Source organism: Dasypus novemcinctus, chromosome 13 (assembly GCF_030445035.2).
Source record: "Dasypus novemcinctus isolate mDasNov1 chromosome 13, mDasNov1.1.hap2, whole genome shotgun sequence".
NCBI classification, from domain to species: Eukaryota; Metazoa; Chordata; class Mammalia; order Cingulata; family Dasypodidae; genus Dasypus; species Dasypus novemcinctus.
Genome location: NC_080685.1, coordinates 44,295,911 through 44,322,150, shown reverse-complemented (window position 1 = coordinate 44,322,150; position 26,240 = coordinate 44,295,911). Strand labels below are relative to the sequence as shown.

General features: G+C 36.0%; 1 protein-coding gene and 1 pseudogene across 1 annotated transcript in view; one reads left to right on the top strand and one right to left on the bottom strand.

Moving 5' to 3' along the window:
- Positions 1-3,712, bottom strand: part of LOC101434761 (flavin-containing monooxygenase 5-like) — a 34,814-nt gene extending 31,102 nt beyond the window's left edge. The window contains exon 1 of the mRNA XM_058310060.1: positions 3,578-3,712. Coding sequence (XP_058166043.1) covers positions 3,578-3,712 — 135 coding nt within the window. The remainder of the gene's footprint in view (positions 1-3,577) is intronic.
- Positions 3,713-17,243: 13,531 nt separating this feature from the next.
- On the top strand, positions 17,244-18,685 carry LOC101435198 (motile sperm domain-containing protein 1-like; annotated as a pseudogene).
- The last annotated feature ends 7,555 nt before the right edge of the window (positions 18,686-26,240 follow it).

The window sequence follows — 26,240 nt, the reverse complement described above, 5'->3', positions numbered from 1 at the left end:
CAATGCAGCGAAGCCAGCACTGAGAGGGAAGTTTATAGCCCTAAATGCCTAAATTAAAAAAGAAGTAAGAGCTATGGAATAAGAAAAAGAAGAAATTAATCCCAAAGCAAGCTGAAGGAAATAAATACAAATATTAGAATATAAAGAAATTAAATTAAGAATAGTAAAACAATAGAGAGAATTTAACAAAACCAAAAATTGAAAAAGATTTTGAAAAGATCAGTGTAATTGACAAACCCTTAGCTAGACTGACAAAGAGAAAAAGAAAGAAGATGCAAATAAATAAAATCAGAAATGGGGGTGGGAGGTGGGGAACATTACTACTGACGCCAAGAAATAAAAAAGATGATAAGACAAATTGTATGCCAACAAATCAGACAACCTCAATGAAATGGACAAATTTCTAGAAAAACACAATCTGCTCTGACTATAGATGAAATAGAAGACCCCAATAGGTAAATAGGTTGAATCAATCATCAAAAACTTCCCAAGAAAAAAAAAGGCCAGGGCAAGATGGCTTCATAGGTGAATTCCACCAAACATTCCAAGAAGACTCAATACCAATCCTGCTAAAACCCTTCCAAAACATTGTGAGCAGGGAGTACTACCTAACTCATTCTACGAGGCTAACATCACAATAATACCAAAGCCATATGAAGACACTATGAAAAAAGAAAATTATAGACTGATTTCTCTTATGAATATAGATGCAAAACTCTTCAACAAAATACTTACAAATTGAATCTAATAGCATATTAAAAGAACTCTACACCATGATCAAGAAGATTTTATCCCAGGTATGAAACTGGCTCAATGTAAGAAAATCAACTAATGTAATACACTGCATTAATAAAACGATGGGAAAAACTACACGATTGGCTGCATTGATGCAGAAAAGGCATTTGACAAAATCCAGCATACTTTTGTTTTTACAAAAACGCTTAGAAAAACAGGATTAGAAGAAAACTTCCTCAACATCATAAAGGGCATATATGAAAAACCCACAGCTACCATCATACTCAATGGTGAAAGACTGAAAGCTTTCACTCTAAAATCTAGAACAACACAAGGATGACCATTCTTGTCACTGTTATTCAACATTGTATTGGAAGTTCTAGCCAGAGCAGTTAGGCAAGAAAAAGATATAAAAGACACCCAAATTGGACAGGAAGAAGTAAAACTTTCACTATTTGCAGGTGACATGATCAAATATACAGGAAGTCCCCCAAAAAGTCTACAACAGAGCTACTAGTGCTAATAAATGAATTCAGCTAAGTGGCGGGATACAAGACCAACATGCAAGAATCAGTAGTGTTTCTATACACTAGTAATAAGCAATCTGAGGAGGAAATAAATAAAAAAGTTCCATTTACACTTGCAATTAAAAGAATCAAATATTTTGGAATAAATTTAACCAGAGATTTAAAGGACTTGTATACAGACACCTTCACAGCACTGCTAAAATAAATCAAAGAAGACCTAAATAAATGGAAGAACATTCCATACTCATGGATTAGAAAGCTACATATCATTAAGATGTTAATTATACCCAAAATGATTGACAGATTCAATGCACTCGCAATCGAAATTCTAACAGCCTACTTTGCAGAAATTGAAAAGCCAATCATCAGATTTATTTGGAAGGGTGGGGGACCACAAATAGCCAAAACCATCTTGAAAAAGAGAACATAGTTGGAGGACTCACACTTCCTGACTTAAAAGATTATTAACAAAGCTACAATGGCCAAAAGAGCATGATACAGGCAAAAGGATAGACATATAGACCAATAGAATTGAACTGATAGTTCAGAAATAGACCCTCACATCTTTGGCCAATTTATTTTTTACAAGACTACTGAGTCTACTCAATTGGGAAAACGTAGTCTCTTCAATAAATGGTTCTGGGAGAATAAATGGGATATCCATATGCATAAGAATGAAGAAGGACTTCTATCTCATATCATACACAAAAATTAACTCAAAAAGAATCAATGACCTAAATATAAGAACCAGGACCATAAAACCTAGAAGAAAATGTAGGGAAATATTTTCAGGATCTTTTCTTAGGCAATGGTTTCTTAGACTTTACAACCAAAGCACAAACAAGAAAAAACAAAGAAAAAAATGGATAAATAAGACCTTATCAAAATTAAAAATTCTGTGCATCAAAGAACTTTGTCATGAAAGTGAAAAGATAACCTGCTCAAGGGGAGAAAATATTTGGAAACCACATATCTGATAAGGGTTTAATATGTTACAATTCAACAATAAGAAACCCTACAATTTAACAATAAAAAGATCAACAACCCAATTTAAAAATCAGCAAAACACTTGAATAGACATTTCTCCAAAAAAGATATACAAAAGGCTAAAAAGCAAATGAAAAGATGTTCAACATCACTAGCTATTATGGGAATGTAAGTCAAAACCATAATAAAATATTTCATATCCACTATTAAGAAAACAGAAAACTACAAGTGCTGAAGAGGATGTAGGGAAATAGGAACACTCATTTACTACTGGTAGGAATGTAAAATGGAGCAGCTGCTGTGGAAGACAGTTTGATAGTTCCTCAAAAAGCTAAGCAGAGAATAATGCTACTAGTTATATACCCAGAAGAACTGAAAGCAGTGCCTCGAAATATTTGCACACCAATTGTTCATAGTAGGGTTATTCACAGTTGCCCAAAGATGGAAGCAACAAATGAATGGGTAAACAAAATGTGGTTTATGTATAATACATACAATAGAATATTATTCAGCTGTAAAAAGGAATGAAGTCCTGATGCATGCAACAACATGGGTGAAACTTGAGGACATTAAGCTGAGTGAAATAAGCGAGGTACAAAAGGGCAAATATTCTATATGTTACTGATATTAACTAATCATTAAATGCAAAATCATGGCATTAGAATCTAGAATATAGGTTACTTGGGACTGGATTGTGGTTAGGTAATGGGAACTTGATGCTTAAATTATACAGAATTTCTATTTGGGTAGATTGTAAAGGTTTGGAAATGGATGGTGGTGATGGTACCACAATACTTTGGGTATAATTAACAGCACTGAATTATATATGTGAATGTGGTTAAAAGGGAAATTTCAGGTCATATATATGTTATTAGAATAAAAATTGAAAGATTAAACACATGACTGTGTAACCCAGTGAACCCTATTATAAATGATAGTTAATAGTACAATAATAAAAATGTTCTTTCATTAATTATAACAAATGTAGTCCATCAATGTAAGGTATTAATAATAGGATGGTATATGGGGAAAATACACTATAATGTAAACTATGGACCATAGTTAATAGTGCAATTATAACATTCTTTTATCAATTGTTTACAAAGGTACCACACTAATGCACAATGTTAATAATGGGGGGCAAGTATATGGGAACACTGTGTTGTCTACATTATTTTTCTGTAAACATATAACTTCTTTAATTAAAAAAAAATGTAATAAATGCTATGTGGGTATCACTTAGTGCTGTAATCCTTGTATTCCTTTCCTCACATGTTAGGGGGAAAAAGTCATCATACTTATAGAAGCATAAGACTATTTAAACCTACCTCATATCTCCACAGTCCTCCAATGTCACTGCTTCTTTCAAAACAGACAGGCTCCAGTCCTTCCTCCAGACAGCTCTTAATGGCACCCAATCCACTGACTCCAGCGCCAATCACTGCTATTCTTTTTCCTGGCATTGTTTCTTGTATCCAGGAAACATATTAGTATAAAGTCAGATTTTATTACCATGTAAGTTTTTCCCATAGTACAAGATCATTTGTTGTTTTCCTAAAATTGCAATTTAGTGCAATAAAGAATAATCTTACTCAAAGCTGTTGTGCCATTCAAAGCCTCTCAGCGTGAAGAAAATCCTACCTCTCAAAATACTCTCTCATTTTCAAGTAAAAAGTAAATCGTTTTATATAAAGGTTTTGACTCCTAAAATTTTCTTGGCTGTGCAGCTTCATTTTTGTGTAATTGTTTTGATACGCTGCTTCTACCTGACACATACATACACTCCCTGAAAAATATATATTAACATATTTTGTCCAAACTGACTTTTAATCCTTTCTGCTATTATGCTCTGCTTATTGAAACGCTCATTTTGGTACTTTTGCACATTTTACTTCATGTAGGCCAAAGAATCCCTACTTTTGCTCCTTCACGGGCTTTGAAGTGAGTGGTGGTGAATAATAATAAAAGCTAAAGTTGATTAAAAACATTAAAAAGATCATTCTCTTTTTAGTTCCCGTGCACTTTTTAAAAGGACAGAGCAAAGAAAATAAGTCGACCGTTCAGTATCAACAGGTATTCAGAAATACCACTTACCTGTCCGTGCCTCTAGGACACTGCTTCTCTCCTCACCCTACCTACTTATCAAGGTTTTGTTTCACCCTCCACCACTCAGCTGAACCAGAGAAACCGATTTTCCTTAAGGTATATCTCCTTCACTTATTGTCTGGTGATTATTTCCTGTACCTTTGTTCTCTACTCAGAACCCAAGGAGAAAAGGAATTCTGTACTGCATTTTAGCAAGCTTATGTTAGAGTAGATTATATCAGCTATTGTAATATGAAACTTTTTAAAAATCTAGAGCTCCTTGGTAACTTCTTTTTATTTAAGGTTTATTAGCATAACCCTGTGCCATTGAGGCATTGCCTTTCACTACTTGAAAATGTATCCAGAGGGTAATAAGCAGTAAGCCCACCTAATGACGACAGTAAGTACCTAAATAATCCCCCTTACTTACCAGTTAATGCATAGGTCCTCCAGGTACTTGCAGGTTTGTAATGTCAGCCAACACCCCTGACCACACAATAGCAGAATGAGTCTATATTAATGAGGAAAATTAAATCGCAGAAATACATGGATAAAGAATATGACATTTATTAATTTAAAAATAGACCCAAATGTTCAGTGTCCATTCAAAAAAGCTAAGGCTGTTAAGTTTCCATTTGGATATATAAATTTGCTTGAACAATCAGGTTTCAAGTGTTAAAAAATATCTTACTCAAATGCTTTTTCTTCAGGGTACTTGAATTCCTTAGCTGTGGAAGTAAAGAGCTATTAACACATACAGTCTGTGTTTAGTATCCTGTAGGTGTGTCCTTGATCACCCCTATCCCCTCGCTTCTCCAGGAGCGCCCCTGAAACTCCATTTCCCAATCGCCCCTGTTCATTTATCCTCTCATCTGAAACAAACTCAAGTAAAACAGCAGCGGGTCAAATCACTTACCTCTTGCGCTGCAGACACTGACCGCAACTCGTCCTCTGTTTCTCTGGAAGCACTGTGCAGCTTTTTTGAGGCATTCCTGGTCTACTTAAAAAGCTTTATGTCTTCCTACCTTTGCAAAGATCCCGCACTAGTCAGTTAGCCTTTGTCTTTTGTTTGCGTATACGGAACCCAAAGATATTTTTCTAATTATGCAATTATACGGCAAAAATAAAATTTTAAAAATCCCATTGAGCGCCAGAGTGTTCGTGGAAATAAAAGTCACAAAACTAACCTGTAGCAAGAAGAAAAAGAAAAATCGGCTATGCTCCTGATGTTTCCAGGCGCTGAGGTGGAGAAGCGGGCTCCAAGAGTGCTTGTCATCTACGAGTGTCCTTGCTTCTGCTTCCCTCCTTCCTGGGCTGCCAGAGCCCACCAGGGTGAGTTTTACGTGATGGCTAATTTGCAAAAGCTCCTTCTGTCTTTCTCATTTCCACCTGACTTTATTAGTTGGGGTTCAGGTCAAAAAGCTGGCATGTTGTCAAATTTTTCTAAACTTAGTAATTGTGTTGGTCTCACAAAGACTAATTAAATCAAAAGAACGAAGAAGCTCGGGTGGAACTTCATTAAGGCAGTGAGTAAACAGCCCGGAATTGATCGGTAATGAAACTCAGACAATATAAGGAAATATTTCAGCTCGTGGGTTGGTAGATAATGAGTATTAAACGTGTTTCAATGGAAGAGCATTATCACCACTGCTAGAATAGGGGGTGGGAGGGAACCAGACACTAACATCCTTGTACATAACTTTTTGTATATTTTTTACTATTTCTTTATGATAAACCCCTAGAATTGCAATTGTGGAGTCAAAAGGCATTGGGAACAATTTTTCGGATCTTCAGTATGCTGTCTCCTAGAAAGACTAAATTCAGCTTTTAGTATGATTTTAAAAATGTTTGAAGATACCCTTGTCCTTCTCTTTACTAATTACATAAGCATTTCATTTTTTTTATCTGCAATTCTTTGAATACCAGTGAATCTGAACTCTGTTCGTATATTTTTAGGCCATTTGTCTTTCTCATTTGGTAAATTTGATGACTATCACTTCTAAATTTTTGTTTTTTCTTATTTGTTTAAAGTAATTCTTCATGTTTTAAATAGGAACCATATTCCCTCTCATACATTTTTCAAATATTTTCTTCTATTTTGCCATTAGCTTTTAAAAAAATACACAGATTTTATTTTCCATTTCTAATATGTGAAATATATCTTTTCCTTTATAGTACTCGCTATTTTATCATGTTCATAAAGAGACTTTCTATTTCAAGCTTAAAAAAAAATTCCTGTATATTGGTTCTCTTTCTTATGATTGTATTGTACTTAATTCTGATGTTTTGAAAGTTTGATTTTGAAATATAGTATGAGATGATAGTCCGTCCTGTTCTTTATTTCTCAATAGCTCACCCATTTTATTGAAAAAGTCATCCTTTCCTTAACATATTGGAAATACCATGTTATCATAGCTTCAGTATTTATACACTTAGGTTTACGTTGGATCTTCTTCTTCTCTTCTCCTGATCCTTATTTACATTGGGTCTCAAAAACACACTAATTAGTATTGCTTTAAATGATTTTTGATATATCCCTGTGCAGTATTTAATTATTACTGTTTTTTTTCCCAATATGTTTTTGGCTTTTCTTTCAAGCTTATTTTTCTAGATGAACTTTGTAATAATTTTTCACTGTTCCAAGTAATAAAATTGCATTAATGTATCAGTTAATTGTGGGAAAATTGACTTCTTTATAACATGAACCCTCTCTACATTTATTCACATCTTCTTTTATATCCTTTAGTAAAATTTTCTTCACATAGGTTCACAATTTGTACTGTTCATTTTGAGTTAAATATTTTATTATTTTTGGTGATGTTAATCTTCCCATTATATTTTCTAAATATTGCTAGCATATGAGGTAATTATTAGTTACATGTTTTATTTACTTATATATTATATAGAAAATTATATTATATATATTATGTACATATATAGTTTTATTCTGTACATTCATACATATAGTTTCATTAGTCATTTGCTTAACTCTCACTCATTCTAAATATTTCATGCATTTTCATATCATTGGTCCAAGTAAAGAACCAAAGTGATAAAATTTCATTTCTCCCTTTTCTGAAAATTATTCTTGTATTCCCCCTCTCATTTACTGAGTTGTCTAGAATTTTCAGTTTCCAACAGAACTGGTGTCTAAGCACGTTATCCTTCTGTTTCATCATTGAGTATGATGTTGGTTCTTGGTCTGAGGGACGTATGCTCCATCATATTCAAGAAATATTTTTCTCTTCCTAAATAATTTTGTGTGTGTATATATGCATTTAATAAGGAAAGATAATTCACTTGATTGTTCTGAACCCAGATTTTTGTCTTGAAGGTAATTTAAAAAAAATTTTTAGTATGTTTTCTACTTTTTGTTTGTCATTTTAGTTATTATTTTCACTGAAATTATTGAGTTTCAAAATTTTAACCTACTGTGATATAGAATATTATAACTTTCTAATCTTGTTACTTTGTAATTGCCCTTTTGTTCTTTATTAACTTTGTATCTTTGAGGATTAGCTTAATTTTAATATAGACTTATATCAAGCCTATTTCAATCAGTCCCCAGGGAGATAAGAAGGTTGCAGGAGGATGTAAATTAATGCATTAAATGTCTTTTTATTTTTTTCTTGTCTGATTGCCCTAATTCAAACCTCCAGTACAATGTTGAAGAAAAGTTGTGAGAACCTTGTGATCTTAGAAGGACAGCATTCAGTCTTTCTCCATTATGATGTTAGCTATAAGTTTTTCAAAGATGCCCTTAATCAGGTTAAGAAAATTTCCTTTTATTACTAGTTCGTTGAGGGCTTTCTTATGAATGGATATTGGATTTTGTCAAATGCTTTTTCCACATCTATTGAGATGATCATGTGAGTTTTTGTCTTTATTTCTATTAATTTAGTGTCCTACATTAACTAATTTTCAGATGTTAAAACAGACTTGCATTCCTAGAATAAATCCCACTTTGTCATGAAAGAAAAAAAGGTATAAATCTTTTTTTTTTATGTTGTTGAGATTTGATTTCTTGTTGTGGATTTTGCTTCTATATTCATAAAAGATATTGGTCTGGAGTTCTCTTTTATTGTGATGTATTTATCTGGTTTTGGTGTCAAGGTGATACTAGCCTCATACAATGAGTTGAAAATGTTCCCTCTTCCTTATTTTCTGGAAGAGCTGGTGAATAATTGATATTAATTCCTTTTTAAATAGTTGGTGGAAAAGAAGTCATGGTTAACTGACCCAGAGAGGGAGCTTTTCTTCCTGGAAGTCTCCCAGAGACGACTTTCATGGCCTAAGTCCCCTGTTGTGCCGGGTCACCACTTGGCAGCCTGCCTCTGTTCTGCAACTGGCTCAGCAACCACTGTGGCATGTGAAGCTGAGCATTGCATTGTTCTGACCAGGATAGCCACTCTTACCATTCTCTGTTTTGATTTTCTTGATACTGAGCTGCCTTTATCCTTGATATCCCTCTGTACTGAAGATGACCTTCATTATTTTGGGATTCCAGGCTTAAAGTAGCCTGGAAGTTCCCTATAGTTTCCCTTTCACCACTCAGAAGCCTCCTTCTGGTCTACCTTAAGGCTTCAGGCCCAGCTGCCCCATGTTCTTTGATTGGTGCTATTCTTTTCTGGTGGATTTAATGTTACTGATACAAACAGCCACTGCAGGTCACAGCTGAAGATGAGTATCTGAAGCCTGTACTATCCCCAGCCCAGGACTTGGTACCTGCAGTCTCTTGTCTGTTTGAGGACTTGAGGGCAGAGAGAGGAATGCTGCTGATCTTGAACCTCCCTTTACAAGGAAAAGGCATAAAAGAAAGGAGTTGCTGCCACCCACTCACCTACACACACACACACACACACACGTGATTATTATAATTAATTAAGAACAGACAAGGTAAAAATCTATGAACTAGGGAATTGGAAGTTCTGTGAAATATGAAAATTAAGTCCCTAAAATCAACATTTTCAGTTCCTTTGAGACCTTCTGAAGTAGTTGCAGGAAGATAGAAACTCAAAGCTGATTTTCTTAGTACATCTGCAGTAATCAATTTACATACACACAGAAACATACATTTTGAGTAAAAAATGTATTACATTTATAGGTTATTGATAGTCATACAATGCTTCTTATCTTAAAGAGTTAAACCCATCTATTAAATGTTTCAACAGAAAGCAAATATCCAAACTGAAGCAGTTAGAAACACTGTGGGTGAAAAAGCATTGGACTTACAGGTCAGAAGAATTATTCAGTGCTGTATTTGTTACCATTACCTGTGTGAACCTGAGCGAAGTGTCTGTGCTTTTTTAATCTATAAAGCAAGGATGAAAATATATGAGTATAAACCTCACAGAGTTATGATATAGTTTAAATAAAAAGCTATACAAGATATATTTTTTAAAAATACAACATAATCTGCAAGTTCAGATTTTATTACTTAGAGGGTTATCCAAACTTGGTTGACCATTAGAATCATTTTGAAATCTTAATAATAAATAAAAAGTCATAAAAAAAGAAAGCATAAAATAAATAAACCATAATAAATGGTGAATGTCCTGCATTTCACCCTATGTTTACTAAAGCAGAATCTCCTAAGGAGGGATCCAAAACTACATTTATATTAAACTACCAAGGTGCTACAAATCTTTATCACTTAGCCAGGCCCTGAGCCTCAACAGACTTGCAACTCCTACACTCTGGTATATTGGATTTACCCCACTCAGCTAACATGGAGGTGAAGAAGGTCAACAACCACACCAGGGAGCCAAGAGTGCCTACAACTGAAATCAGGAGAATTATGTCCAGCATCCATGTGAAATCTAAGCCCCTTGTTGATATAGATGTGGAGTGGACACAACCACTCTAAGGTCCACAGGATGGAGGAATAGAGTAGGGATTAGAGTGGACTTATTGATATTCTATTCATGAACTATTGTGATTAGTAATCGAAGAAAATGTGGCATTGGTGTGGAGAAAGTGGCCATGGTGGCTGCCGGGGGTAGGGAGTGGGAGGAAGAGATGTGATGTGGGGGTGTTTTCAGGACTTGGAGTTGTCCTGGGTGGTGCTGCAGGGACAGTTACCGGACATATGTATGTCCTCCCATGGCCCACTGGGTGGACTGTGGGAGAGTGTGGGCTATGGTGTGGACCATTGACCATGAGGTGCAGTGGTGCTCAGAGATGTATTCACTAAGTGCAATGCATGTCTCCTGATGATGGAGGAGGTTGTTGTTATGGGGGGAGGAGCGGGGTAGGGGGGGGGGAGGTATATGGGGACCTCATATTTTTTGAATGTAACATTAAAAAAATAAAGACAAAAAAATCTTTATCACTAATAAAACAATAGCCTCTATTTATCCCATACTTAGCATGATTTCAGACAATTTGTTAACTGCGCGCTTTTCCTACATTTGGTATCTCATTTATTTTATTTTATTTTTTTTAAAACAATAAATGTTGTCAATTTATTAGACCCTGTATGAAAAGGAACATAATAAAGGAATATCAGACAATGAATGAAACTAGTTATTTTTTGAAAATTTTCTGGTAATGTTTTTGGCATTTTATTTTATTTTATTTTATTTTTTCAAATTCTACTCAATTTATTCATTTTTTTAAAAATATTACATTAAAAAAATATGAGGTCCCCATTCACCCCCACCGCCCCCATCCCACCACTCCCCCCACAGTAACACTCTCCCCCATCATCATGACACATCCATTACATCTGGTGAGTACATCTCTGGGCATCGCTGCACCCCATGGCCTGTGGTCCACACCATAGCCCACACTCTCCCACGTTCCATCCAGTGGGCCATGGGAGGACATACAATGTCCGGCAATTGTCCCTGGAGCACCACCCAGGACAACTCCAAGTCCCGAAAATGCCTCCACATCTCATCTCTTCCTCCCATTCCCCACACCCAGCAGCCACCATGGCCACTTTTTCCACATCAATGCCACATTTTCTCGATTATTAACCACAATAGTTCATGAATAGAATATCATTAAGTCCACTCTAATCCTTACTGTATTCCTCCTTCCTGTGGACCTTGGCTTAGTTGTGTCCATTCCACATCTATGTCAAGAGGGGGCTTAGAGTCCACATGGATACTGGATGCAATCCTCCTGCTTTCAGTTGTAGGCACTCTAGGCTCCATGGTGTGGTGGTTGACATTCTTCAACTCCATGTTAGCTGAGTGGGGTAAGTCCAATAAATCAGAGTGTAGGAGCTGAAGTCTGTTGAGGCTCAGGGCCTGGCTATCATATTGTCAGTCCAGAGATTCAAATCCCCTAGATATATCTTAAACCCCAGCACCAACTACAATTCCAGTAAAGTAGCAGGAAAGGCTTGTGAAAAGAGATCCCATCTGAGTCCAGCTCCATCATGCAGAAACACCAGCTCCAAAGAAGGGCCAACTGACATGGCAGTGAAGTCCATCTGCCATGACCATAGAACACGTGGGTCTCTTTAGCCCTCAAAAGGACCAATACCTGGGGTTGTATCTACTTTATCTGTCTCTGAGACTCTGCTCAGGTGTGCATAAGGGCAATCCTTCTGACAACCTCCAGACTCTTTTTTAGAGACTCATAGCCATGTAAACTCATTTGTCCTTTCCATTTCCCCCTTTAGGTCAAACAGCATTTTTAACTCCTGTTATTATATGTAGACAGGATATTCTGCTGGCCCACGTTGAACATTTAATTCAAGGTCATTTTCTAGTTACATCATCAGCTGGTACTTGGTAGTGATCCCTCAGTGCCAGGGAGGCTCATCCCCAGGTGTCATGTCCCAGACTGGGGGGAAGGCATTGCATTTACATGCTGAGTTTGGCTTTGAGACTGGCCACATTTGAGTAACATGGAGGCTGTCAGGAGGGAACTCTTAGGCACAGTGCTGCTCTAGGCCTTGTTCTTATTTCAGGTATATAGGCTCACAAGCATAGTCATTAGTATCAGGGGCTCACTGTTGAACCCTCATTCCTTCCTGGTCCTTACCTTTGCACCTGGGGGATGGTATCTCATTTAGACCTCCCAAGATCTCTGAAAGAAGGTATCATTATCCTTATTTTACAAATGAGGAATGACTAAGTACTGTGCCCAGGTCCCCAAGGTCACATAATCACTAAGAGGTGGAAACCTCTTTAGAAACCCAAGACTGTCATATTCTAGAACCATTGCCGGTGGTTTTCAATTTTCAGGTGTTTGTGGCATATTTTAGGGACTAGAATTTCTAGCAGTGTACTTGGAAGGATTAAAAGACCCAATAAACTCAAAACGAGGGAAGGCTAAGGTATAACAGTGTCCTTATTAGCAGGTGGGTTTCACTCAGTTTGCCCATCTACCCGGGGATGCTGTTGGAGTAGAACGTTACTGCCTCTCGTGAAGCAGAGTTTTCATGTTCCACAAAAAAGGTTTCACAATACATCCCCTTCTGCTGTACCGCACCTCTTCTAAACATGTAGGTGGTTTGTTTTTGTTTTTTATTTTTAAGAAGGGCTGGGGGTGGTGGTAAATTCTTTTTTGTCCTAAACTTCAACACTTATTTAAGATCTAATTTATCTTGTTTTATCCTCTTTTAACATGTGCCCTTCAACAGTAATTGATATTAGGTTGGTTTTTTCCCCCTCCATTCAGGACACAGTGTTACTACTTTTAAAAAAATGAGGCTGTGGTCTGCTCTTTAAGGCACAGAAGGTGTCATGTGTCCTCTCCACAAGGAGGGTCATGGAACCTGAGGCAGTCACCAGGCCAGGAAGGGAGTGCTTTTCTTATTCCTTTTTCCAGAACACTGGTTGGAAGGTATTACTCTAATAGTGATATTAATGGCTTCTTTAGTCTTCTCTTCTCACATTTTCTGGCTCACAGCAATTTTTGTTGTTTTTCTTTTTTTCAAAGTGCTTTGAAAGATTTCCTTCTTTACTTAAAATCTGACTTCAAAATTGTACCTCGTAAGATATTTCTATGACATAGATTATGGTAGTTAAGTACTCTGATCTAATTTAGATGGGGAAACTATTATTCATTGAGCATTAACTATGTGCCAAACATTGTAATAAGCACTTTGTAAGTACAGTCTCATTTAATCTTTACAATGACCCAATTAGGGAAAACATTATTTCCATTTCATAGATGAGGAAACAGGCTCAAGGGAGATTAACTTTTGAGTAAATGAGAGAGCTAAAATGCAAACCAACTAATTTCAAAATCCTTCCTCATTCCACTGCTCTTAGAAGCCACTTTCATAATTGGTATGGTGAATTTTTTAAAATGGCCACTAATTCTTTGAGAGGTGGAGCCTATGCCTCCTCCCCTTGAAACTGGGTGGGCTTGTGACTCACTCATAACCAGTAGAATGCAAATGAAAGAGAATGCATGACTTTTGAAGGCACATCATTAAAAAGATGCAGCTTCCATCTTACTCATTTGGTCACTCATTTCAGAGGCTGAGCTGCCCTGTGAGATATCCACTTATCCTGAAATCACCATGCTGTAAGGAAGCCCGAGATACTGGGAGAAATCCCTCTGATAGTAGTTTCAACCAGCAGACATGGGAATGAAGGTGCCTCCACATTTCTGGTCCCAACTGCCAAGTCTTCCCAGCTGAGGCCCCAGGCATCATGGTGCAAGGCATGCTAGTCTTACCATTGTTCCCTGTTTGAATTCTGAACCCACAGAATCTGTGAGCTCTAAAAAAAATGATTGATTGAAGCTTCTAACTTGGGGCGTAATTTGTTACATGGCAATAGTAACTAGAACAATTGACCCCTATCTCACTGCCCATATGTCTTTCTCCACTCTCCTCATGGAAGCCAAAGTTTCTGCTTTAAATTCTTAGTTTCTCCCTTTGCTTGGCATGCCAGACCCTAAGTTAAGATCTAATCATCTTTCAGGACACAGGTTTAGGTGTCTCCTACCCCACTTATTGCCAACTCTCCTTTCTCCCCCATTGCAGGTCTCTATGATGACAATGATCATTTGGGATACTTCCCGTTCTCTCTCTTTAATGCAGCAGGAAGATTCTCAAGGGTGGAGATGATTTGTCTTTAGTTTATACCTCTAGGGTCTAGAATAGTGTCAGCACATGGTATGCACTTTATTTCTTAAAGGATAAATAATTGAGTTAATTAAGTAGACACATTAGGATGTAACAGAGCAAAAAATATACATCATGTAATATCTATTCCAAGAAAATTGGTGAAAAAAGTAATCCTGAAATATCCTCTATGATTAATGCAAAATTCAGAAATGTAGTGAAATATTTGCCTTGTATATACATAACTTGGATAAAAAGAGATTGAATAAATTATCAGTAAATATAGCTTATATGTTGTAAGCAGTAATTTTATACTTGAAAAAAGACTGGGATATACACAGAAGTATTAAGTGGTGAAGGAGCATGATGTATGCAAGCTATTTTCAAATGTTTAGAAAATAGACATATAGATGGAAGGAAGGGAGGGAGGGAGATGTCGTAGTTTTCCAGAGCTGATATAATAAATTCTACACAATGGGTTGCCTTAAAACTGGAATTTATTGGCTCATGATTTTGGAGGCTAGAAGTTCAAAATTAAGATGACAGTAAGGTCATGCTTTCTTCCCAAAACCTGTAGGGTTCTGGTGATGGCAGACCTCCATCACTTGGCAAGTTCCTTGGTCTCCTGCTAGTCTGCTCTTCCGGTTTGCTCTGACTTCTTGCTTATCCCTGTGTCTTTCTCTGATCCCTGGTCTAGCTCCTCTTCATAAGCCTCTAGTAATACAGATTAAGGCCCACACTAATTCAGTGCGGTCACACCTAAGCAGGATTTTTAAAGATCCTCTTCACAATGAGTTCACATCTTAACCAATAATACATAGTCAAAAGGTTCTATTTACGAACAGATTTACACCCACAGGAATACAGATTAATATTAACGACATATCTTTTATTGGGGTACATAATTCAATCTACTACAGATAATATAACTAATGTGGCAAAATGTTAAAGATAGTAAATCTGGTTGCCTGGGTGGGGGATACACTGGAGTTCTTTGGGTTGTTTTTGTATAATTTTTCCAACTTTCCTGTAAGTTTGAAATGATTTCAAAATTAAAAATAAACAAAAATAGGAGAAGGCAATGATGAAATGTTCTGGAACTAGACAATGGTAGTAGCTTCTTAGCATTGTGAATATACTAAATGTCACTAATGGTAAATTTTATGTTTATGTGTTTTACCACAATTGAAAAAAAAAAAAACAAAACTAGGTTGGATTTCATAATATTGCTTACAAAAACTTGACCAGAGGAGTACGTTGTACAAAAAGAATCAACTGGAAATTATTGAACTGAAAATATAATATATGGACTTCTGCTGCTACCTATGAACTGCATTGAAAATTGCTTTCCTGCCATAAATAAATAGCTAAGAAATCTGACAAAATATATGAAACAATTAATTTTACACATTGGGTAATGGATTACTGAGAAAAGGGAAGCAGATGAGATAAACCATACAATTCTCTCGCCTACCATTTAAAGGCAATTCCCAATGCAGAGTGCAGGAAGGGGGAACTTCAGTGTCTCACTGAGGTGAGGAGGCAGGGATTGGAGTTGAAGAAGGCTAAGGCAGCTAGAAATTGTGGGGTAGAAAACTAGAGAGGAGGGAGCTGAATGGAGAGAGGACTCTAAAGATTTGCCAAAGGATCCATTTGAATCTTTGCTTGAATAATACTCTGCACAAATGTGAGATGAAAATCCATGAGGCTGAGGGGTGAACCACAGGAAATCAGTAAGTTAAAAAGTCCTGAGTTCACACAAGGCTGGGAATAGTTCACAATCCAAAAGCTACAGTGCAGAGTCCTTGTAATACTTGAGGCATTAGAGTCCCCAGAGTGGCATTGTCTTAGAAGTGGTTTAAATTAGCTGCAAGGTAAAGTGTATACCAGATGAGTGCTTAAAACATCTTAAAAGCAAGCTTAGAATAATTAAATTGATTTCAAAATAACTGCATACCAGAAAAAATATATATATATTTTATAAATGCATTAAAATCCAGTACTCCAAAATATAAAATTCAAAATTTCCAGCATCCAAAAAATTACCAGAAAAACTAAGAAGCAGGAAAATAAAATTTGTAACCAGAGGAAAAATTAAAAAATGATATTTTGGTCAAAAATGACAGATGATAGAGACAAGAGATTGAAAACAACGATCATAACAAAGCTACCTATGCTTAAAAATGTAAAGGGAAGTGGATGTGGCTCAAGCAGTTGAGTGCCTTCTTCCAACATGGGATGTCCCAGGTTAGGCTCCAATGCCTCCAAAAAACAAAAATAAACAACAAGCAAACAAATGAAAAAACCAACTCAGGAGAGCTGATGTGGCTCAGTGGTTGAGTGCCAGCTTCCTACATATGAGGTCCTAGGTTCAATCCTTGGCCCCAGTAACTCAAAAAGAAAAGAAAGAAAAAAAAAAAAAGGAAAGAGAAACACAAGTATGAGGAAAGAAATGTGAGGGCTAAAAAGACCTAAATGGAATTTCTAGAGATGAAATTACAATGTATGAAAGGAAAAAAATCCTAACAGTGGGCTTAATAGCAGAATAGATACTGCAAAAGAAAAAATCAGTGTATTTGAAAACATATTAATAGATACAATCTAAAATGAGGCAAAGGAAAAAACTGACAATCAAAAATGGAACAGAGCTTCAGTGACTTCTAGGGCAACATTGAGAAATCTAACACAAGTACAACTGGAATCCCAGATGGGAGACAGGAAAAAATAGCTATAGAATAACAGCGAGAGTACAACCTAGAAAGGCTGACAAAGGAAGGAAGAGCAGCTGCAGCTGCTTTCTGAGGAGCTGTTGCTGCCAAGACTGCCAGAATGCTTTGGAGTTTTTAACTGAATGTAAGAAAAGTCCAGAATAGATGAAATTGTTAAAACAGAAGCTGCAGCTTGGGGGATTAGTGCCAAGGTATCAACAAAAAAGATAACCAGAGTTAATGGAAGGAAATCTTCCTGTTCTTGTGTTTACCATGGAGCTAATTTTTAATGCAGATGATCAGTCAACACATAACCAAGTGTTGACTCTGTATAATCCTTACGAGTTTGCCTTAAAATCAGTTTTGTATACTTGTAGCAGTGTGGCATTACTTACGAATTCCAAAAATAGATATTGGATTATGTTTTTAAACTGGTCTGTTCCACTGGGTGTATTAGATTGTATTAAATTCAGAGGTTTCACTTTTACTTGATTAAATTATGATTAGGGCTTTAATTGGGCCAAGTCAGTAGACTGTCAAGTCTCCTCCCCCTTGGTGGGTGGGGACTCACAGAGAAAACAATGCAGCAGAGGAGTTAGTTGGAGTTTTTACACTGGAGCCCAGGAAGTAAACACACAGGAGAAGAACACAGAGGAATAGAGATGGCTCCACAGACATGGCAGAGGCCCCAAAAAGGGAGAGGGCCTGATAGTCTACAGCTGACCTTGTGGAGAGACCAGAGCAGCTGAGCCCAGAGAGAAACGAGCCCTGGGAGAGAGACAAGAATTATCCCAGCTACAGCTGATAACTGGAAGAAGCTGGACCACAGAGACTTAGGAGGAAAAGGAAGCCTGAACCCTTGGCAGCCATCTGCAGCCATCTTGCTCCATCCAACACGTGGCAACAGATTTCAATGATGGAAATAACTTACTCTTTATGGACTGATAACTTTAAGCTTCTACCCCAAATATATACACTTTATAAATGCAACCAGATTTCTGGTATTTTGCATCAGCACCCCCTTGGCAGACTAATACAGTACTCCTCCAAATAAGAATGTTGTCGTGGATGCTGCAGGTGCAGGGGGACCTCGGGGCTGTGTGGATACTGTGACTGGTCTCAGAGATGTCCGATCTTGTCACTGTGGTGCAACAGGCAAATTCTGTCTCCAAGTTTCTGAGCAAAGCCAATAAGGCTTTAGGAAGGAAAGAAGTTGTTGCTATTCTTCTATCTGCAAAGGAACAATGAAAGGAAGAAGAGGAAAAAAGGATAAAGGAATATTTAACGGAAAGTTTATTTTTGGGCATACGTTTCATCCAGGAAACAGAACTGTCTCCTCAGGACCTAGTTTACTACCTGTCTTCCTGGGAGCAGTGTGCATTGCAGCCCTCATGCTTATGCTGGGGGATGTGGAATTGCTGGTACCTCTTTACCTCCACTTAAGTGTGAATCAAAAATTAGTGTCTGCTTACATTTTAGGTCTTTTCACAAGGCTGGACTTGGAACATGAACAAGGACTTCAATTGAATTCTGAAGTAATTTTATCTTCTGAACATCATGAATGTGGATGGCCTTTATCACTACCTCACTCCATTAACATGCTATAAACTATTGAGTGATTTAAAATAATTGCAAATATACAATAAATATTTAAAGCACACTATAATCTTATTTGAGGGACTCTAGCACATTATGTTATATACAGCAAGGATGCTTCTGAGTGACATATATGAAATTATTTCAATAAATTCTTTTTATATCTATACCTACTATGCAAAAGACTTTAATTAAAACAAGATTTGTTATTTTATCAGCTTTTTCTAGTTTGCTTTGATTGTTAAGGTCATGCGTCCTTCAAAGTTAAAGGCCTAAAAGAACAAACTGACGAGTCTGAAAATTAAAATTACACTTGCTTCTTGGCTACAAGCATCAACATTACTATGTAAATTATATCTTCTCCTCCAGCACCATAAATAGTTACCATTGTGTTCCTAAAATAAGAGTTTTACAGTTAATGCCCGGAGGTTAAAAAAAAAGCATAAGGTACCGAGGGATCGTGTTTATCCCAGGGTCTCACAGAACCTATAGGGCATATTTGATTCGTCTGGTGAGCTACAAAATAAGCTGTGGTCCAGATGCCAAGCATGTGGGGTTTTGTAAAATAAAATAGAATACGGCAATCTCTCTATTTGGTCTGAGAGTTCTAAAGGGAGGAAGGCGTGTTTAGCTTGTAGGCTAACCCTGGCTTTAACCATGGATGATGTCTTAGGTTAACAGGGAAAAACCAATTTTATCTTTTCTCCCAAGCCCCTTTGCCTGACTGATTTGACTTGGCCAAATTGGAATTACTGGATGTTGTGTTATTCCCATGGAGATTATTTTCTCCTTTAAACTCTAAACTAAGTATAGAAAATCCTTGAGATCTGTGTCTAAATTCTGTCAGTTACTGAGATTTTTAAGGTTTTTGTTTATTATTAAAAAAATTTTACCAAAAAAAAAAAATTCCCTAAGCACAACTATTTACATTTCTTTACAGTCTCTTCTGATCTCTGACATAAATATGCAGTTTTAACTGTTGTTATCTTTTGATTTATGATTTTTAACTGAGAGCACAACACATTATGAAAAGTCTCTTAAATCATCTTTCAGATCTTTTTACAGAAGGAACTTAGGCACTGCTACTGTAATATTCTCAAGGACTGTACATAAACCCAAAATTTATGCCTACCTGGTTATTGCAAAAAAATAGGACTTTGCTTCTAAAAAGCTTTTATGTATACTCTTTCATAGAAAATCTTCACTGTTCAATCATTTGGGGAGCATAAATCATTAAATGGATCATGTCTCTTCATTGAGTAATGACTGAATAGCACATAAACATAATCGACTATGAATTTTGTAAAAAAAGAAAGAAAGAAACAATAGCTAAAATATTTCCAAATTTTATGAAACTTTTAATTGTAGATCCTATAACCAAGAAGCTCAATAACCCTCAAGCAGAAGAAGCTTAAAGGAAATCACACCTAGGATAATCATAATCAAATTGCTAAAAGAAACGCAGCAATGGATTTTAAAAATCTAAAAAAGAGCCAGAGAAAAATGACACATTACTTGTAAGGAGCAGGGGTAAGATTGATAGACTGTTCATCAGAAACTGCAAGACAGAGGACAATAGAACAATCGTTAAAGTATTCAAAGAAAAAAACCAAACTTTATTTTATATCTAGGAAAAATAACTTTCAAAGCTGAAGACTAAATAAAGACTTTATCAGATAAGCCAAAGCTGAGGAAATTTCTCACCAATAGATCATCACTATAAAATTGTTAAAGAAAGTTCTCTGGGAAGATGGAAAATTTTACCAAATGGGAAATTAGATATTCAGAAGGAATGAATAACACCAGAATTGATAAAGGTGACTATAAAAGGTATTTTTGCAATTAAAAATATCTTTAAAGGATAATTGACTGTTTAAGGAAAAATTAATAGCAATAGTATTATGGGCATTAAAATAAATCTAGAAGTAATAGGTATAGCAAGCATAACACAAAAGGAGAAGGAGAAGACAAAGTATACAGGTTTATGCATGAGGTAGTACAACATCATTTCATCCTGCAATATTTAAAATGTATTTTATAAACTCTAGATCAGTCACTATAACAAAACAAAACAAAAGAGAAAAAATACTACTAAATATTTTTAACATGTTATAAGCAATAATTTTATATTTGAAAAAGCTGGATTATATTTCATAATATTGCTTATTTTAAAAATCCTGCTAGAGGAGTAGATTGTACAAAACAAAATGTAGAGGCATTGCTAATAAGCCAATAGTGGAAGTGAAATGTATTCATAAAAAACTCAACAAATCCAAAAGACAGCAAGAAAATGGGGAGAAAAGAAGAAAGGATGGAATAAATATAGACCAAAGAGCAACTCTACAGAAAATTGTTATATATAAATAATTTCTAAACAGTCCAACTAAAGAACAGATTGTCAGATTGAATAAAGAAGACTCAGCTGTATGGTATGTAAAAGAAGCTAATTTTATTTTATTTTATTTTATTTTTTTAATTTTTTTATTTTTTATTGACTTTGTAATAATATTACATTAAAAATATATATGTGAGGTCCCATTCAACCCCACCCCCCCCTCCCCCCCCCCAACAACACTCGTTCCCATCATCATGACACATCCATTGGATTTGGTAAGTACATCTTTGGGCACCTCTGCACCTCATATACATTGGTTCACATCATGGCCCATACTCTCCTCTATTCCATCCAGTGGGCCCTGTGAGGATTTACAATGTCCGGTGATTACCTCTGAAGCACCATCCAGGGCAGCTCCATGTCCCAAAGACGCCTCCACCTCTCATCTCTTCCTGCCTTTCCCCATACCCTTTGTCCATTATGTCCACTTTTCCCAATCCAATGCCACCTCTTCTATGTGGACATTGGATTGGTTGTGTCCATTGCACCTCTATGTCAAGAGGAGGGTCAGATTCCACCTGGATGCTGGATGCAATCCTCCCATTTTCAGTTGTAATCACTCTAGGCTCCATGGTGTGGTGGTTGTCAAGAAGCTAATTTTAAACAAAGACAAAATCTTAGCAAATAAGTATTAATAAAAACAACAACAAAAGGAGTTATATTGATATCAGACAAAATAGTCTTTGTACAATCAACTCTTCTACTCGAAGTATTTGAATAAGCACTTTACCAAAGAAGATACACAAATGACAAAAGAACATATGAAAATATGCTCAACATCATTCGTCATTAGAGAAATGCAAACTAAATACAATGAGATATGATTACCTAACTACTGGAAAAACTAAAAAGACTACAATAACTTATATTGACAAAGATGTGGAGTAACTGGAACTCTAATACATTGCTAGAGGGAATGCAAAATGGTATAGCCACTTGGAAAATATTTTGGCAGTTTAAAACCTACTAGTCCCACCCCTAAGCATTTACTCAAGAGAAATGACAACATACTTCTACATGAAGATTTGTCTATGAACATCATAGACAGTTTTATTCACAAGGGCCTAAAAATGAAAATGACTCAAATGTATACCAGCTCATAAATGGGGTAAACAAGTTGTAGTAGATCCATGCAGTGAAAAACTGCTCAACTATATAAAGGAATGAACTACTGATACAAGAAACAATGTGGTTAAACCACAAAATCATTACGCTAGGTGAGAAAAACCAGGCACAGTAGACTACACACTGTTATTCAATTTATTTTAAACTGTTTAAAAGCTAAAACTATAATAGCATAAATCATATTAGTAAGTTGTAGGAGCCAGAGTGAGGGGAGTAAATTGACAGCAATGGAACATGAGGAAACATTTTGAGCTAACGGAGATGATTATATAGAATGATTGTAGTGGAAGTTGCATAATTGTGTACACTTGTGAAAACACACTTCGTTGCACACTTATAGTTGGCATATTTACTGTATGTAAATTATGCCTTAAAAAGGTAATTTTAAAATTCAATATTTAAAAGCAACATCTGAATAGATGACATCCCTCCCATTAGAACATGGATTTAACAGCAGATTAAACATAGCTAAGGGCATAACTAGTAATGTCATGTCAATAGAAAATATCTAAACTGAAGTAATGATGAAAAGAAGAATGGAAAATATGGGAAAGCAAATAACTGAAATATTGAACAGAATGAAAGGTCTAATATATGTGTAATTAGAGTACCAGAATAGAAGGAGAGAGAGTACAGGGCACATACAATATTTGAAAAGATTAAGGCTACTTTCCAAAACTGATGAAATATATCAACTCATAGATTTAGGAAGCTCTGTGAACCTTAAGCATAATAAATACAAATAACACCACACCTAGGTACATCATAATCTGTCGGCTGAAAATCAATGACATAGAGAAGAATCTTAAGTGCAGACTGAGAATAAAGGCACGATACCTTTAAAAAGCAATTAAAATATTGACACCGATTTGTCAATAGAAAAATATAGGCCAGAAAATGGAATAACTACCAACATAGAATTCTACTGTCAGTGAAAATTGTCTTAAAAAATAAAGTAAAATGGAAATAGTTTTACACACAAGCAGAAATAGAGAATTTGTTTCCAGGAGAAATGCGGTATAAGAAATTCTAATAACTTTTTCAGGGGAAGAGAAATCACAGATGGAAAGAGAAATTCAGGAAAGTATAAACAGCAACAGAAATGGTACATATAATAGAAATTTTTAAAAAGTATTGACTCATTTAATTTTTGTTAGAGAAGTTGTGGGTTTACAGAACAATAAAGCATAAAATACCATCCCACCCCCAATACCTGGCATTGGTAGGGAATATTTGTTACAATTGATGATAGCACTTTCTCTTTTCTTTTCTTTTTTTCAGGAAGTACCAGGATGACACCTAGGACCTCATTCATGGGAAGCAAGCACTCAACCACAGAGCTACATCTGCTCCCCAGTGAAAGTTGGTTTTTTCATTTGTTTACTTGTTTTTAGGAAGCAGAAGTACCAGGTATCAAACCCAGGACCTCATGTGTAGGAAGTAGGCACTCTACCACTTGGGTTACATCTGCTTCCCACCCCCCCATTTTTATAATTATACTATTAATTAAAATCTGTGGCTTAATTTAGGGTTCATTGTTCATGTAGTGCAGTTCCACGGATTTTTAAATTTTTTTTATCCTGTTACCATATATACAATGCAACATTTCCCCTTTTAATCATATTCAAATATTTACTTCAGTGCTATCAATTGTGTTCACAATGTTGTGCTACCATCCTTACCATGAACCAAAACATTTCCATCATTTCAAATAGGAACCCAGTACATTTTAAACCTTAACTTCCTATTTCCTATCTTTACCCCACCCCCTGGTAATCCATATTCTGGATTCTGACTCTTTGAGTTTTCTTGATCTAATTGTTTTTCAGATCAGTGAGATCATACACTATTTGTCCTTTTGCATCTAGTTTATTTCACTCAACATGATACCTCAGGGTTTGTCCATGTTGTTGCATGTTATCAGGACTTCATTCCTTTTTATGACCAAATGCTATTCCTTTATTTGTGTGCACCATATTTTATGTATCCACTCATTTGTTTTGGGACACTTTGGCAATCTTTTGGCAATTGTGAATAATGGTGCCATGAACATTGGTGTGCAAATATCTCTTCAGTTCTTTGGGGTATATATCTAGTAGTGAGAATGCCAAGGCAAATGGTGGGTTCTATACTTAGCTTTCTGATGAACTGCCACTCTCTTCCATGGCTGCACCTTTGATTCTGCCACCACCAATGAATGAGTGATCCTATTTCTCCACATCTCCTCCAATACTTGATATATTCTAATTTAAAAAATAACAACCATTCTAATGGGTGTGAAATCCTATCTAATTGTGTTATTGATCTGCATTTCCCTGATAGCTAATGATATTGCACATATTTTCATGTGCTTTCTGGCCATTTGTATATCTTCTTTGGAGAGATATCTATTCAAGTCTCTTTCCCAATTTTAAATTCAGTAGTTTGTCTTTTTGTTATTAAATTGAAAGATTTCTTTAAATAATCTGGATATTAAATCTTTATTGGATATATGGTTTGTAATATTTTCCCATGGTATCGGTTGTTGTTTTGCTTTCAGGCTAAAGTCCTTTGTGGCACAAAAGGTTTTTCTTTTGATATGGTCCCATTTACCTATTTTTTCTTTTGTTTCTTGTGCTTTTGGTAGAAAATCTAAGAAACCATTGTCCACACAAGGTCCTGAAAATGCTTTCCTATGTTTCTTCTAGGAGTTATATTTAGGCCTTTGATCCATTTTGAGTTTATTTTTGTATATGGTGTGAGGTAGGGGTCCTCCATTTTTTTTCCAAATGAAGATCCAGTTTTCTCGGCATCATTTGTTGAAGAGACTGTTCTTTCTCAGTTGAGTGACCTTTGACCCCCGTGTCAAAAATCAGTTGGCCGTAATTGTGAAGATTGATTTCTGAGCTTTCAGTTTTATTCCATTGGTTCATAGATCTATCTTTGTGCCAGTACTATGTGTTTTTTTGAAATTTATTATTTTATTTTTTAATTTTTATTTATTTCTCTCCCCTTCCCCCCCACCCCAGTTGTCTGTTCTGTGTGTCAATTTGCTGCATGTTCTTTTTTTGTCCACTTTTGTTGTTGTCAGCAGCAGGGGAATCTGTGTCTCTTTTGGTTGTGTCATCTTGCTGCGTCAGCTCTCCATGCGTGCAGCACCATTCCTGGGCAGGCTGCACTTTCTTTCGTGCTGGGCGGCTCTCCTTATGGGGTGCACTCCTTGCGCGTGGGGCTCCCCTACATGGGGGACACCCCTGTGTGGCACGGCACTCCTTGCACACATCAGCACTGCGTGTGGGCCAGCACCACATGGGTCAAGGAGGCCCACGGTTTGAATCGCAGATCTCCCATGTGGTAGACAGACACCCTATCCATTGGGCCAAGTCCATTTCCCTATGTTATTTTGATTAGTATGGCTTTGTAAGAAGTTTTGAGATTGGGAAGTGGGAGTCCTCTAACTTCATTCTTCTTTCATGAAATGGCTTTAGCTATTTGGGGTCCCTTATCCTTCCATATAAATTTGATTATTGGCTTTTCCATTTCTGCAAAAAAAGTTTGAATTTTTATAGGGATTGCATTGAATCAATAAATTGCTCTGTAAAGGACTGACATCTTAAGGATATTTAGTCTTTCCATCCATGAATATGGAATGTCCTTTCATTTTTCTACATCTTCTTTACTTTCATTTAGCAATGTTTTGTACATCCTTGTACATCTCTGCACAAGTTTTTTACATCCTTGATTAAATTTATTCCTAGAATATAATTTAATTTTAATGGTACAGAACCGTAATTCTTATCTTTTTGTGTTTAGAATATATGTAGAATTAAAATGCATATGATTAATCACACAAAAAGTTGGAGGAAAGCAAATAGATCTAGTGTTCTAAGATCTTAGTTTAGACCTGAGGAAGTTATTATTCTGAAGTGTCTCAAACGTAATTATGTTTATTTTAATCTCTAGAGTAACCACTAAAAACTAAGAAGAAGGCTGTACTACTAATAGTTTAGAGAGAAAAATAATAACATTTAAAAGTATCTGATTAATACAGAAGAAAGCAATAAGAA